General features: G+C 40.5%; 1 protein-coding gene across 3 annotated transcripts in view; it reads left to right on the forward strand.

The window, feature by feature from the left end:
• The window catches only part of cacna1c (calcium channel, voltage-dependent, L type, alpha 1C subunit), a 149703-nt gene extending 132935 nt beyond the window's left edge, over positions 1–16768 (forward strand). For 2 of the 3 annotated variants that reach the window (XM_026326405.1, XM_026326403.1), the window contains 9 exons: positions 38–172; positions 1077–1441; positions 3837–3968; positions 4070–4197; positions 4311–4408; positions 4572–4668; positions 4894–5002; positions 5082–5250; positions 5421–16768. In XM_026326405.1, the coding sequence (XP_026182190.1) occupies positions 38–172; positions 1077–1441; positions 3837–3968; positions 4070–4197; positions 4311–4408; positions 4572–4668; positions 4894–5002; positions 5082–5250; positions 5421–5906 (1719 nt within the window). In that variant the 3' untranslated portion in view covers positions 5907–16768. Of the gene's footprint in view, positions 1–37; positions 179–1076; positions 1442–3836; positions 3969–4069; positions 4198–4310; positions 4409–4571; positions 4669–4893; positions 5003–5081; positions 5251–5420 lie in introns of all 3 variants that reach the window. The other variant, XM_026326404.1, reaches the window with a different exon arrangement.
• The last annotated feature ends 105 nt before the right edge of the window (positions 16769–16873 follow it).

A 16873-nucleotide genomic window follows, 5' to 3' on the forward strand; every position in this document is an offset into this window, starting at 1 on the left:
TAAGTGCAACATTTCATGGTGTGTGGTCTGTGTGCAGGCGGGCCTGCGGACATTACATGACATTGGTCCAGAAATTCGGAGGGCCATCTCTGGAGATCTGACTGTGGAGGAGGAGCTGGACAAAGGCATGAAGGAGCCTGTGTCAGCTGCATCTGAGGACGATATCTTCAGGGTAAAGGTTGGATACACACACCCTCACTCACTCTCCAGAGAGAGAGAGAGAGAGAGAAAGAGCGCGAGAGATGATCAACATCCAGCTAGAAGCTCTATTACCGCTCCATGCACATAACACAGACATGCTTGCATGTGCTCAGGACTTGAAAAATACATTTTAAAAAGCCTCATATTACACCCCATAGCTTTGCTAAAGTCACTGGAGCTGCTGTCCAGACTTTTTGGAATTAGTCATCTTGGTTTTGAATGAATACAAAATAATATCATAATATCAAACACACCATACCACTGCATCAGATCATTGAGCACTGGAACTGAAAGCCTCAGACATACATACACCCAAGCAGCTTCTTGTATTCTTCTGCCAACATGGTGAGTTGAGTCACATATAAGCCTTCCACTTTCATCATCATCGCTATGTTCATGTGCTCAGTTTTGTTTGCTGCAGAATTTTGTTACATTCACATATTGTATGTAACAAGGATAAACTGAGATAAGCGGCTTCACATATTTTTGAGCAGAAATAACTAACTGAATAGAAAAACATAGAACACCCTTTCGATACTTAGCTAATATTAAGTAATATTTAGAGTTTAGAGCAAAATTCATTCAGTCTCAACATTCTGCTTCCAAATCAAGGATTTTATCAAAAACATATTTCTGGTTATTTTTGGGATAGATTCTAAATAATATGTTTCCTTGGTTTGTGACAAATGGTCTGTGCTTTGCATTTCCACCATTGCTGAATAAAGTTTGTTGCTGCTAGCAGTGAATGTTAATGTACTTATTCTGAGTGTTTGAATGTAGTAAAAATACTCAAATATTTTAACTGCATGTGTTTTCCGCTATTCTCGTCTCATCATTCCTCCTATGTGCTCTTCTCTTCTCCTGTCACGTTACAGCGCACTGGTGGGTTGTTTGGCAATCACGTCAACTACTACAACCAGAGTGATGGCCGCGGGTCCTTCCCACAGTCGTTCACTACCCAGCGTCCCCTGCATATCAGCCAGAAGGGCTCACCTTGCGAAGGCGAGAGCCCGTCCCATGAAAAACTCATGGACTCAACCACTTTCACCCCTTCCTCTTACTCTTCATCAGGCTCCAATGCCAACATCAACAACGCCAACAACACTGGCATGGCTGGGGTGGCAACCCAGGGCATCAGTCGCTTCCCAAGCCCATCCATAAGCACAGTGGATGGGCACACAGGACAGCCACTCACCCCCATTCTGCTGCCAAGATCTGCATGGTGCTTTCCTCCAAAGAGGTGAGTGAAGACCAGACAGCAGGTCAACATATGGGTCAATATTTTACATGATTTACCAAGTGTTGTTTTTGTAGTCTTTTGTTTCTCTTCTGCCTTACTGTATGTGCTCTCTTTATTTTCCTGACCACCATTAGAAATATATAGCTAGCTGGCTTCATAATAATGTAGTATAACGTTTAAATACGGACATAAACCGATCCTCTGTTTCCTTCACTTTATTTTTCCTTCCTCCTCTCTTTCCTTCTCTTTTGTTTCTGGTGGCAAGCAGGACGTGTTTTTATAACACCCTCATGCGGTATGTTGTCAGGGGACATATAGAAAGAGTGTGTGTGTGTGTGTGTGTGTGTGTGCGTGCGTGCGTGCGTGCGTGCGTGCGCGTGTGTGTGTGTGTTGTCTTAGTCCCCTAAGTGTGTGCAAAAAGGTTTAATAATGCATTAGAAATGGCATAGTTGTCAAGGTGTAATAGTGACACTTGTTGCTATGCACATTAGGCTTTAGCTGCTATAGGCTACAGGCTACATGCTGCTACTTTAAAATCTGCTACCAAAGCCATAGATAGACTGTTTGGTGCCTCATGGCCAAACCTTTACTATCGGGGGCTCTTCTTGCTGCTGTTTTATCATATTTTCAGGCAGGTCTGGGTTAGACCACCCTGTGGGGACAAGAGTCACCACATCAAGATGCTTTATTCTTCCCCTGAAAACAGCACAGACATTACATGACACAGACTCAACCCAACCTCTGCAAATGAAAGTACCAATGACTATTACCTCTGTTGAAACATGGAAACATCTGAAAGCTCATACTTACCCGCTACTTTCGGTGTAAAAACTTAGGTTCATTTGCAGTATTGTTGAAAAAGTAGTATTGGGCTAATCGTATGGTGGTTTGATAGCTGTTGCTATTTATTTTTGCCCCATTATGGAGAGGCACTTAATGCTGGCCTGTCTATACATCTGAGATATTTTAATAAAATTTATATTTTCATGGAATTTGCTTTGGATGTTTTGTGCTTAACCAATGCATTGGTCCTTGTATGGACTGCATAATTTAATACTAGTGCCACCTTCAGGACAAAGTCTACACCTTCAGCCATGCTCCTGGTAATGCTTAGAATTGTTGTTTCTACAAGATATGTTTATTCCAGAAGGTTTTGCTGACATGCATGCACTAGGATCCTCTGAAGATTTTGAGCCTGCATGGTTACAGTGACTGAGTGAGAGGAGTAATTTACCCTACTTACTGGCAGCAAGTGATCTAGAATTAAGGGCTCCATTACAGTCAAAGCAAAGTATAAGCTTTCAGATGCCCTGTCTCTTTGGATTTGCTTGATTTAGCGACAGATCTCCACCCAGCTGCCAAAAACTGCCTTAGTGAGGGTTTAATCAAATCAAATGCTGGTCTAACCCAGAGTTTGCTGTGGAACCTATAAAATAGCTCTGGATTAAAGGGACATCTTGACATTTAGAAATTTGAAATAGTTTTTTTTTTCTTTACCAGGAAGAAAAATACCAATAAGTGTTTGTTGTATTTTGAAGTGTTCATCATAAAAATCGAGGGTTCTGCTAAGCTAAGCTGTTTGTCAAGAGTTGATTTGAAACACTTTCAGGAAGCCGACATGTTGTAGCTTTTGAGGAAACAATCTGGTGAAGTAGAAAAGAAATTTCAAATGTCAGAATATCTCCTTAAAGCTTGAGTCTGGAATATGAAACAGATGTGGACAGACGTTGTGACTGGACATTTTTGGAATATAGATCATTCTCAGAGTTTAGCTTACATATGTCTCTTAGAAATACCCACACAACCAGGGTTTCAGCGTGCTCAGCATGTCAGTACTGCATTCTGAAGAGATGAGTACAAAAAGACAGCATCTAATTCTGGGACTTTATTGGCCTTTATTTTAAATGATGACAACATCATAAAAAATACCTGTTTAATTTCCCAGTAGGCCTACATTAAAATACTGCTCTCCAAGTATTAGCTTACTATAGCTCATAATAGCTATTAGCTTACCTATTATGAGCCATTATCTTGTCTGTCCAACTCTGTTTTTAAAGATGTCTGTGCCTCATCAGTTTGTCATATTCCAGGTGTTGCTTTTGATGCTTTCTGCCATTTTGCTTTAACATAAAGTGCCAATTCTCACCTGCTTCCTTTTCTCTAGCATTTTCTTTTTCCCTCCTCCTCTTTCCTTTACCCACATGCAGTAGTTCTCTGTGGGTTCTCAGTCTCTCCTCCTAAATGTTCTTGGCTAACCAGCTGCTGCTTTTTTCTGTGTTTTTGTGTTTTCACCTGTCTGCCTATTTGTCTACTTGTCTCTCTGTCTGTGGTCTATGTTTATGTCCATCTTGTTTGTTTGCGTCTTTCGATTGTGTGCTCGTATGTTTGTTTGTAGCTCGGACTCGAGTGACAGCCGTCTGCCAATCATCCGAAGAGGGGAGGGATCAACAGAGGAGACATACGATGAGAGCTATGGCGACGACAGGGAGTACACACACGAGGATGACCACTCGCTCTCCTCTGACATGTACGGCAGACACACACCCAAATAGTTTTTATCAGTTGGATGTCCACATTTACACATTTCTGCCATTAACTCCTCCCTGTGAATCTTTGCTTTTCGATTAGGCTGGTATATCATGATGAAACGTGTAAGCAGCTGACTCCCATGGAAGAAGGAGAGGATGTGGAGGACAGAAGAGGAGGAGGAGGGTGGCAGTCTCCCAGGAGAGTCTTCCTCTGCCCCACCTCTTTAGGTGATTAGACACACATACAATGTTTGTGTTGGTACAGTTCATGTGGATACAAGACCTGTTTTTACTGTCATTTTACATGCTGTGTGTCTGCGTATCGGTGGTGTGGGTGTCAGGGCGGAGATCATCCTTCCATCTGGAGTGTCTCAGGAGACAATCAAGGCCAGACGTCTCGCAGAAGACGGCTGTACCTTTACACCTTGTACATCATCAGGTAGAAAAGACCCACATGAGCAAACACACACTTGAATATGCAGAGATACGTTGTAAATACAGTAAGTGATGTAGATTTCCCAACCATGCTGAGTCCAGCAGACATAATCTTCCCTCCCTGCTGTTCTCTAACACTTTCCCTCTGTTCTCTCCTCCTCCTCCAGGCTCTAGCAGTGGCAGGGTTGAGTCCTCTACTAAGAAGGAGTCACTCACCTACCCTCTTCAGCCGGCTGTGCTCCACACCTCCAGCCAGTCCCACAGGTACACTCCACCCTGTGTGCACATCAAAGGCCAAAAGGCTGTTTGTTCAGTACTGGCAAAAATACGGCATCAGCAAGGACAGTTTAACCTAAATTTAATTAAGAAATACTGGTCACTGAAGCCAGAACAGTGACTTTTAAGTACATGTTGTTTTGTCTTGTTGTAGCTTTGTCATTGTACTTTGTTCTCCTCATTTTTTTTCTCCTGTTGTCTTTGTTTTTTTAGCCCATGGCAGTGATGCCTCCTACCAGCGAGTTCCCTCTCTGAGGCTGGAGGGCTCCAACTCCCATGAAAAGCTTAATACCAGCCTGCCCTCAGTCAACTGTGGGCCCTGGTAAGACTAAGTACCTTGAAAACAATAGCTACAGGTTACTGTACAAGCTCAAGTAACAGTCTGAATGTCTTGCCCGTAGGTACAGCGACAGTAATGGAAACAGCCGGGGACCCAGTCCTAGTCCCACGCCCAGCGTGTCGGTGTCCAGTCAAAGACCGCCACGGCCGGTGTCGCTCACAGTGCCATCACTACTAGGAAATGACTCCAGCTTGATGTCTCATGGCAGTGCAGGCAGTCTGGTGGAGGCGGTGTGTGTCCATGTGTTTACAAAATAGAGAAGTTTACTTTCTACTCAATAACCTACCACCACCCTGTCGTGTTTTTCCTATATTAAGCCTTTTCTTTCCCACTCCACCTTTTCTTTTATCCCATATCTTCCCTTCCTTCCCACTCCTCTTTTTCACATTTCCTCCTCAAGGTGCTAATATCCGAAGGTTTGGGTCATTTTGCCCAGGACCCATCGTTCATCGAGGCAACCAAAGCCGAGTTGGCTGATGCCTGCGACATGACTATTGAGGAAATGGAGCATGCCGCCAACAACATTCTCAATGGCAGCACTGCTGCTAATACATCCAGCACCTCCTCCACCTCCCAGCACAGCCCCAATGGCAACCTCCTCCAATTCCATACAGCAGCGGCAACACACAGGGACCGAGTGCTCAGCTTGAGTCCCAGCGAGGACGGGGGAGAGGCCGGAGGAAGCAGAGGCTCCATCCATGGGCCATCCTCTTTAGAGGAGCGGCAGGAGCTGCTACTAGGGGGGAGAGGACAAGAAGAGGAGGAGGAAGAGGCTGGAAGGAGAGAGGAGGAGCTTCACAGAAGCTCAATTGTGATTGGAGGAGCACGGCAGAGGAACAGCGGGCTGTTGGAGGATGAGGATATGGAGTGTGTGACAAGTTTGTAGGAGTCGGCTCGACCGGTTCGACTGGCCCCTCTGACATCATCAGAGACTGACGCTTGTCAGTGCTGGGTAACAGTGCAGCAGCTGGCTCTGTCTGTCCCCGCCCCTCACACACACGCACACACACTGTCTGCCTCTCTGCCAGATGTAACCGCTCTGGACAATGGCGGCCGGTGACGCAACCTTAAACACCTTGTTACAACTTTGTTGGTTTATATGAGTTTGTATGTGTGTGAATGTTTGAAGCGAAGTATACCACAGCTTAGTCTATACTATCTCAGTGTATGCTTGTGTGTGTATGTGTGATCTATGATTTTCTCTATTTGTATGTGTATGTGTGTGTATGTTCACACATGTCTGAGTGTGTCTCTAAAGTGCCTCACAAATTTATCATGTCCTCAAAGTATGAAGAACAGAGAAGTAGAGGTAAACAAAAAAGTCAATGGACAGTAGGAATGATGGAAACATAGAAAGGAAACAGAGCCAGGAAGTCCTTTTGGATTTCCTGTTATTGACATAGTGTGTTTATTGTTTTCATTTCCTATGTTTTCTATGCCTACTTTGGTGTTGTGTTATTGTTGTTTATCTGGCCGCCATGAAGCCAGTTAGGGGACAGCAGACCAGCTTGTACGGGGAACAGCTAAGGATTAAAATCTGACCGCACCCACTTTAGGTCAAAGGTCAACTCCTCCTTCGTGGATCACTGATGATGAAGCGCTGTAAAACAGGGTGAGGAAAAACCCTGTTTAAAATCTCATTTCTCCTCCTCTTCCAAAGCTAAGGGACCTTGGAGCACAGCCCTGCCAGCCTGGGGGTGGAAATAAGGTGATACATCACCCCCAGCCAAGGGGGGGAAGGATTTGAGGGATGGACCAACAGCCACAACAGGGCTGCTCCAGGGGGCCACGGGCAGAGAGACACTCTCTGGCCAACAGGAAGCTAGCCAGCTTTTTTTCCGCTGGTTCATGTGTTGCCAGTGGGAGACAAACTCACCTCGTCTGTCACCTTGATCTGGCTTTGCATCCTCTGCCGCTTTTCCTTGTTTGGTCACACCTACTTCCTGCTCAAAACAGGAAAAGGGAGGAGCATCTGGTGGCCCAGCAGAGACAGCGAGCCCCCTTTTCTGCCTCATACCTCGCCGTTCCTCACTCCTCCCTCTCTCCTTCCTCCCTTCTCTTTGGTTATTCCACCATCCTTCTCTCTCCATCACTGGGTTTTTGCTTTTTCAGCCGTTGGGGAGGTGTGTGTGTGTGTGTGTGTCAAAGCAACAGAGACAGGGTGGAGGAGAGAATGGGAGTGACCGATTGAGAAGAAACCAGACTTGGGACATAGATCCATATAGGATCTGCCCATCAATCAACCTCACTTCCTCCTCTTCCTCTCAGCGTGGAATCCTATTGGATTTGCTGCCACACACTCTCTCTACAGACCACACCCACTATGTATTTAACAGTTCAATATTGTGCAAAACTGGCTAGCCATGACTATTTTATTTTATATTCATGATGTTATTGGTTTAATTTATCCTTGATTCGTTTGCACAATCGGGGTGCTGGTATTATAAATGTATTTTTGCTCGGTTTATTTTAGGAGAATTTTAAGAGGTTTTAAGTACTGAAGCAGGGCGTAGTGTTTGCGTGTGAGTGTATAACTATATTTGTGTGTGTGGGAGTGTGTCTGCGTTTTAGTACAGGATATATGTGTGTATGAGTGTGAGTATCTAAAAGGGGGGTCTTTCTCTCTATCAGTATGCACCTTTTACAGATTGTATCTATTTATTTATTTATTTTTCCCAGAAGAGAAAAAATTGTGAGAATGTGCGTGTGAGAGTGTGTGTGTGTGTGTGTGTGTGTATGTTTGAGTGGTTACTTATGTATTCTAAAAAGCTGATTTTAAGCCTAGACAGTAAATTAAGGTAGCATTACAAGTATGGTGTTGTGTGCGTGTTCACGAAGGTGTGTGTGTGTGTGTGTGTGTGTGTGTGTGTGATAATGGGCCTCCTTAACACAGGGTTACCATGGACAGGCATGCTTCCAAAGCTTTGTGATTTCTTTAGCATGGTTTTTACTTTTTAGCCAAGCTGCAGAGTCAGAAGCCACTCTATCTTTGAAAATTAGTCATCGCATAACTTTTCTTTAGGTGTTTAAAAGTAGTTAAGTGTAAGGTCTCCAGCGAGGTCAGAAAGACGGTTTACAGTAGTGATTTGTTTCGGCATTGCAGCTTGGCCAGAAGGTAAGAAGCCTTTTGGCGATTGCTGCTTTTCTTCTATGGATGGTTGCTCTAAATGGTAAAAGCACCAAATCTGTACTGCCACAGTGACGCCTCGTGAAGGGAGGGGGGAGGGGAGGGAAAGTAATTTTGCTAAAACACCACAACCACATGATTTCGTCATTTAATCATAATTAACACACCCAATGAACTATTAGGGCTGGTGCACAAATGCTGCAAGACTTCTGAATCATATCTCTTTGACTTAGCTCCACTCATGTCTCAACATTTTCCGATTTATTAGCATTCTCAGAAAGAATTTCCTGTTTCTAATATAATATGCTGGTAAAGCTAATTACTGAGTAATTATAATACAGATGGGAAATTTACTGATATTTGATACGACAATTGTTTGTTAATGAGCTAAAATATTGGACATAGATTGGAAAAATGTCAGCTCAGAGGAAGGTTGGATGACATCTTGGTGTGATTTGAGTTTTTGCTTTTTTATTCAATGGCTTTCAAGTAGCATGCTGACATTTTTTGATTGATGTTTCACAATTATATTTTAGAACTTGATTATAGTTTGTATTCACTTTGGACAAAGTGTGGCCGCCATGTGCCATAGCCCGGTATGGTACTCAGGCTTCAGTATAATGCACAGTGCACAGGTCTCACTTTGGTATTGCATCTATTCCAAAATATTATTATTATTATGCCAATGACATTATATTATTTGAAACTGAAATAATTCATTTCAGCTCTCTAAATGTTCTGTAACAGGTCTAGCCTCTAAAAATGTGTTAAAACATTAATTATGACAACAATCTTGATGTGTGAGGATAGTCTGCATGTCACCAGACCAGTGGTCACATTCAGATACATTTAATTCCATATCTTTTCTAAAACAACTGACTTTAAAAATCACAGAAACCCCATTGGCCCTCAGTTTTCATTTTAATGTATCATAGAGACTGAGATTCATTCCTACATGTGAAGCAGAGCAGATTTGTGGCAAGGAAGGGTATGCATGGACACACTGCCATACACTGCATCCTGTGCCAGTAACGGACTTCTGACATTATTATGCAAATCAAATGTGAATGTTGAATGTGTTTTAGTGGCAGTGGTATTGTTTCGTGTTTAGGATCATACTGCAAACCCTGAAGAGGTTTGTGTTGTCAAAGGACTACCCTCCCTGGCATTTGGTCTTTTGTCCAGGATCCTTTGGCTTCATAAAAATACCTTAAGCATTTCTTTTCTTTTCTTTCATTCTACTTATTCTTTAAAACACCTCATTAAAACAGGGACTGTTGTGTTGAAAACATTTGGTACCATAAGCTAACAGGCTACGTTGTGGCTCATGGCTCACATAAGCTGCTTTTTTGGGCAAACTTCAAGACTGAAAGTTAATAGGACAGATTTGGGTGTATTCAAGGATGTTACTGTGCGTGCAGGGCGGGGTCTGGCTATAATTTTTAAACCTTAAAATTAGCACAATATCACTTTGTGCTTTGGTTTTAGTTTCCACACTTTGTTGGCCAAGTTAAGGTCCATTAACCCTAAATTTAAAACCTAATAGAGGCCCTTCTCTCAATTATTTATTCTGATGTACTTACATAATGACCTATTAGGACCTTAATAATAAATGTAAGCAGCAGGCATTTGAATTGTAAAGTAGTAGTTTTTATATTAAAGCTGCTACAGTGGACCCAGCAGTGTGTCTGCTTATTACCACCCATTTTAATCATTCAGTTTTGTTCCTGCCATGAATGTTCCTCTCTCAAATGTAATGAATGAAGTCAAGACAGAACCACTGTCAGATCTGGCCAAAATAAAATATAATAGGTTTCCACAAGGTCACATAATGGATATTTTCTATTACCTTTAATCATAGCCTTAAGATTTATCGATAATCAATTCACATTCAGTTTAAATCATGTTTGTGTTCATGTCTGAGAGATAGGTACATACAGCTTAGAGTAACCCTGCATATTACAAGCACCAAATCAGGCTCTGTTGTGTGTGTTTAAAGGCATTTTGGTTTTAAATTCTGGTGAGAGAGTTTCAAAGGCCTTTAGCGCCCCCGTGTGGAGTGGAGCAGCATTGTAGTTTTTTGTAATATTTAGTTTAGCATGAACTATGAGGTGTTGTATTGCAGTATAATGGTATGAGTGGGTGTAATCCTGCATCCCACAAGATATGCAAAAACAATGCAATAACTATGACTGTATACAAGGTTCCCGAAGTAAATATACTTGTGAAAGTGAGAAAAAAATATGAAGATATATTATTTTGTGTTTGTTACATTTTTAAGTAAACTCAGTGGTTTCCATGCTAGAGAAACCTAACATACTTGAAATCAGGTACATTGCAGTGCAGTATAGTAAAGTAATGTATTTATTTATCTTTCTTGTACCCGGCTGACGGATCTGCATCTGTGGTCAAACATGTATTGAGACAGGGACCTGAAATTAGTATTTTTGTTTTTGATTTAACATCCAGTCATTGGAGACACAGAGATTATTTATTTGGATGAATCAGAAGCGACTGACTTCACCTCCCTGACTCAATACTGTTTGACTGTATCACTCTCTTTTGTTTATTTCCAGGTATAGTTTTTAAATGGATTGAGCTTTGTGGATATACCATCAGTATTGCATGAGGTTCACATGTTGACATTTGAGGCATCCAGGTTTTGCAGTCATTTTGTTTTTATCTTGTTAATTATCATATCACATTATGGCAGAGTAGCTATTTCTATTTTGTGTACATTGAGTTTTTAAGGTATTTCTTCCCTAAATTAACAAACATTTGAGTGTGGACAGCAATGGATGGGTAATTGAAAGGTGATTTTGCATATCTTGTGTCTTATGAGCTCTTAGTTCATTTTCTGATTTTTAACCCTGCAACGGACGAAGCTCGTGTTTCTGGGTGTCATGAGACATGACAGAAATAGCAAATTTCTGTATTTTTTATTTCCACAGGCACAGACAGGCACCACTATTTCTTTGCCTTTGTGTTTAGTGTTCTTTTATAGTCTCTTGTCTCAATTCATCTTCAGCTTCTACTATTTCTTCTGCTGACATGTCGAAGACAGACCAGTAGGAATAATTTGTATGAATTTGACCAAATTGCCCCTAATTAGTTTGTAGGATTAAGTCTGACAAACATGCACACAGGCAGAAGCCACTATATACTACACTTACTGCTTGTTATATTCAAGCACAAAGTGCATGTACATCTAAACTAAAGGTAAAACCAAAGCTGTGTTGCAGTTCCATGCTACATACCAAGTGTAAGAACTGAAAACCTAACAAAATTAAATATTCTCTAATATGCATTGTAAAGGAGTGTGCTGTTCAGTGGAAATGAAGAACATATTGCAGATTTGATAATCTGGGTGACTCCTGAGACTAAAAGAAGAAACACACAGATGTAGCAGACGCCTATGTGCCCAGACATGTTGTCCTACATACTACATTTCCCATAATGCACCAAAAGCATCTTTTCTGTAGGCCCTTCCTGTCTACATCATTCAGGCTCCCTTCCAACTGTTTGATGCTAACTTTCTAATCTTCACACCCAATCTGAGATAACCCTTCATCACGGTGAGTAAACTGACTTTGTGTATGTGTAAAATCTGTGGAGTGGCCCTTTAATTGACCTAATACAACAGAAAGAACAGATTTTCCCTGTGAGGTTCAAATGTCATTAGAAAGTCATGATTTGGTTCACAGTGCTTGCATTACATAATTTCCTGTTTGCATTGTTTGAGTATGCTGATTTCTGGTATACTATAATGAATGGTATTTTATTATACTATTTACAATTAGCATGTGATATAGAATTGGAACATAGCTGACATTTTTTACTACTCAGTAGGAAAAGCACAGCTTTAACTAGTAACTTTAATTATGGCTCATTTCTGTTTTGCTGTGCCAGTCACCCAGCGTGCACCAATCCACAGCTGTGGAACCATTAAGTGGAATGTAGCCACTAATAATGATACCAGTTAGACCAGTGCTTTGTAAGTCACTTTGTCCACAGTGAGAAAGGTATGTTGTGTGTGTGCTGCTGACAGTCAGTGGCCAGTTTATCAGGCTGACGGGCTACAGCCGTGCGTGCTACGTCCCTGGAGCTCCACCTACAACCAGTTCAACCAAATCCAGTCCCCTCTGCCTCAAATGTTGCAGTTCAAACTCAAATACTTTCCTCCAGTGAAAGCAGACGGAGAGAATAAAGGCCTGGTTTCGGGTAGATGGATGACAATCTAGTTGGTGATTGATGACAATGGGAAGCAGTGGGTGTTCTGAGTAGGAACGTTGGATGAATAGTATTTTGGGAGTGTTGACCGTTTTAATTCATCATGTTTGGATTTCAGGGTGTTCTAAGTTCTGACATGGTGAATTATGTATCTAAAAAATGTTTTATGTGCATGAGGTTCTCTAGAGGTATAAAACATTGGTCCTGTGTGAATGATCTTTTGTCTCACCACTAGCCAATGATTGTATATTTTTATATACCATATATAATAAGATAGATATATAATATTTAATCACCAGAATGTTATAGTAAGGAAAGGGCAGGACATCTGTTTGGGAATGTGGCTAATGAAATATTTGAAAAATGAGTTAACTAGATGAACTGGCTGAAAGTTAGTCTGAATATATTGAACAGAATCCCACTTTGACTATTTTTGACCAAAAAGAACCAGCACAGATAATGTATTTATTAAAGAAGAGATGTTGTATGTTTTATCTGATGGCATGTACACAGCAGGCTTAGATGATTCCCAGACTGGCTTTTCAGTCCATACAGAATAAGACGTAATATGAGGATTTTTAATCATCATAACTACAGCTAAGACTCGCTGCATTATGACTCATGTGACTCCAGAAATTAAAGGCTCTTTTTCCAGCTTTTAATGAAATTATGATTTTGAAATCTATACTTGACAGATTTCAAACTTTGACATCTACTTGTAAATGTTAAGTAACAGAGAGATCCTAAATCTGATGCATTTTCTTCTCTTTGTTTTCTGTTTCGTGAAATGGACTGAAAGACATTAACCTACCAGCAACCTGTCTTAGCAGGTCAAAGTCTGGACATTTACCTATTGTAGCACTGAGAGACCTGTCTCTCTTCAACTGGTCCTACATCAGCGAAATACACACATATATACACTGTACACTTTTTCAAATTATATAAACTCTCTGTGCTTTGAGCCATGGAAATCATGTAGCTTCTTTATTTTTTTTTCTTCCAAAAAAGGATTTGGAAGACCTGAACTACATGTGTGTGGAGAAATTCATTTGCATTAGATGCAGGAAACTAAAGTAGCTTAGCATCTGGCCATCTGATGTGATGTCAGCTGGACAGCGAGGACACACAAAGATTTTTTGGATTATGGAAGAGGAGCCTCTCACTATTTAAAGAGATGCATACTTTAACTCAGATTGTATTTTACACACATAACATTTCAAAGATGTGTTTAAACTCTATAAACTTTGGTGTGACTTACACATTTCAGAGACAGAGGGTAATCACTCATATATCTCCTCATGTGGATCTACCATCACAGAACAGATGTGCATTGTATTTTCATGTAGAGTGAAGTGTGTGATGATCATTGTTAGCTTCTGACCAACATTTCTAAGAGGACTATTTTGCATAGAGATTTATTTTTCATCTGTTCTAGGTAAAGTCAGGACAGGACTGTTGTTGTAGGATTCAGATCTAATTAAATCTAATTGAAATAAGAATTATTTGTCAGGAGAAGCAAAGAAGTTCACCTCACCTGTTTTTCTGTTGTACAGATGTTATTTTGATGTCACTGATGGTGATGAAAGCTTTGGCAAATTGAGCAGAAAGTGAAAGAGGGAATATATTATTAAATATGTTTCTATTGCAAGTGTCTTCTATTTTAGATAATATATATATAAAACCTATATTAAATTATAAGTCATGAAATGATAGCTTGGAGATGGACTTTGCAAAGGGTCAGAAGTGCTTGTGTTCTTTGTGGAAAAATGCTCAGATCAGGTGTGGAGGTGCCATACTGTTTAACTGCACACATGCTGGCATTTTCAATATCACAACCACAGAACAAATGTTTTATTGGCTTTACCTTGAGCTGAATGTTTGCATTAGGTTTTTGAAAAATCATTATTATTGATAAGTTTCCTTTGTGTGTGGAGACTTGCCTTTGTCTGTTTGTTGCCAATGCAGAAGCCAGACTTTAGTAATGAACAGAAAACAACACATGCAATGGGATCACGATTATCTGATTACAAGATTTAGTGACATTAGTGCATTTTATGAAATAACAGTGACATTTACAGACACTTACAGAAAATTAGACTCTTGGAGGATTAATTATGATCACAGCTTAACACGCCAAGCACACATTTAATTTAAGTAAGTGTTTGGATTTAAGAGGCAAAATTATCATAGGAGTATGACAAAGTTCTAAAACAGTGATCAGTATTAAAAAGAAACCTAACCAGCCCTTTGCATATTGTACTGCACTGCCTCATAATAACACTCAAATGGCTAGTTTGATTTTTGTTTTCTTTTTCCAGATAGGATGTTCATGCACGACACGTCTCACAGATGCATGTAAAGTTTCCACCAGTCAGTCTTAGAGAAATTTGATTTCTGAGTGGTGCGAAACAAAAATAGAATTTATTTCTGACTCTCTTCTGTTTTTCTTGACCTGGTGAGTCCTAAAACAAACCAGATAGATCAGATTTGCTTGCACAGTAGATTTAGAAATAACTTAAAGCGTAGCTTGATATAACTCACCCATTGTGTAGCAGCACCTGTCTGTGAACATTATGACTGTTAGCATTGTAAGGACCTCGAAAGCCTTGTGTTTCACTCGTTCCTTCTCTTATTGTTATTCATACACTTGAATTATAGCTCATGAAAGAAATCCCTGTTTTGCACATATGAGAATATCATAAGTACCACTTTTTTGGAGAAGAATGCTGCACCCACGGTCTGTTAATTGAGAAGAAGAGATTTCTGATCCAGCTAGGGTTTCTAACAGTGACTTTTTTCAGGATATTACTTCAGCTAACAGCTATAGAGGTGTGGCAGCAGCTTTATGATGCACACTTTCTGTCAGTGGCTCTGGTGTTAATACAGCTCATCCTCACTGGTATCATGAATGTCCCTGGCTCCCTGCATCTACTTCTCTCTAAGTTTACTGATAAGAGCTAATTTTACATTGCACCATGAATGATAATTATGTCTACACACTCATCCCTTGAATGTAGGACACATTAATGCTCTTAGTGATGTCTGAAAAGTCCACATTTAGCTTTTGAAAGTTAGATTTAGACTTTAGTGTTTTTGGTTTTCGCCAGTTAGTCCCAGTTTCTGACTGCCACAGACAGAATTTAACTCTTTGCTGACACTTTAGGTCTTTAAAAACCTCAATGCCATGCGGTTACATTGCTACGAAAGCCACACTTTGACACAGAGTTAGAAACAAATAGCTCCTGTATGCCTGTGTATGCAAATGCAGCTTTAACGAAGGTGTGTTTTCTTCTGTGAGCTATTTGTTGCTTGTGTGGAAATGCCTCTTTAACAGCATGCAGGCGGGGTGTTCCGGGCCTTTTGTCAGCCTGATGATTCAGTGGCAGGGGATCCACAGCTCCATATAAAGTAGTGTTTAATGAAAGCTTTTCTATTCTTTATTTACTGGGTAAATGCCAGGGCTGTGTGGCTCTGTTCTCCACTGGTCAGTAGTGTCTTATGATCTTGTTCATAGTCTTAGCTCACTACTCACGCAAAGTGTTAAAGGGCCTCTGACAGGATTGATCTATCTGTTGGGTTGTGTTTCTTTCTGTCGGAGAGAAGTCTGTTTTTAACCGTCAAGTTTATTTTTTTTGGAGAAAGGTGTTCACACAGAGACCAATTTGTTGTAATATTAGTAGTGGCACTACTGTTAAATGTAGTATTTAATAACAGCACTATTTATGGTCAAAAAATGAACTAGAGTGTGTTTTTGTGCTTGCGGTAGCTTTGGAGGCAGGTGGCCGTTTCATAACTGAGTTCTTCAACATAAGCCACTCCCCCTCGACTTTATGAGGGATTTCATTGGTTCTGAGGTTGCTAAGTGATACTGGCCCAACATCATTTGGTTTCCTCAGTTACCATTTGTCTCCTTGGTGATGACTGCAGTCTCACAGTTGACACAACCTTTTCTTCTTCTTCTTCTTCAGCTTCTCTTTCTTTTTTTCTAAAGGAGAGTTCTTGATTTTGTTTTGTTTTGTTTGTTTCTTCATTTCATTTTAGATTTTAGAAGGAGAAAGAATACAAATGAAATAAATCAGAATATTAATTCAATCACTTTTTCTACTCCTATTTTCAATAAAAAGTGACACGAAAAACCAAACAAAAAGTTGATTTGTAAATAAGTAATGTACAGTTTGTATCTGTAACTTGTCAGTCTGTCATTGGTGACAGAGTCTGTCTTGCTTATAACGCACGCTACCAGTAAATAAAAAAGGAAAAAGTATATTTAGACTGTATGGTCCCTTGAAAGCAAGTTTTAAATTAATATCTGATGTATATTCCTGTAACATTGCATTTTTATCTGAGGAATGATGTTATTAAAAAATTGCAAATAAATTGCATTTCCTACAGCTGCCGTTTTTTCTTTCCATTTTACGTTGGCATGTCTGTGGGCTGGGCAGCAGCAGCTCAACACATCCTTTGTCTCACAATGTGTCTGGAGAAACCTGTGCTGA

The sequence above is a fragment of the Mastacembelus armatus genome, chromosome 23 (assembly GCF_900324485.2).
Source record: "Mastacembelus armatus chromosome 23, fMasArm1.2, whole genome shotgun sequence".
NCBI lineage: Eukaryota > Metazoa > Chordata > Actinopteri > Synbranchiformes > Mastacembelidae > Mastacembelus > Mastacembelus armatus.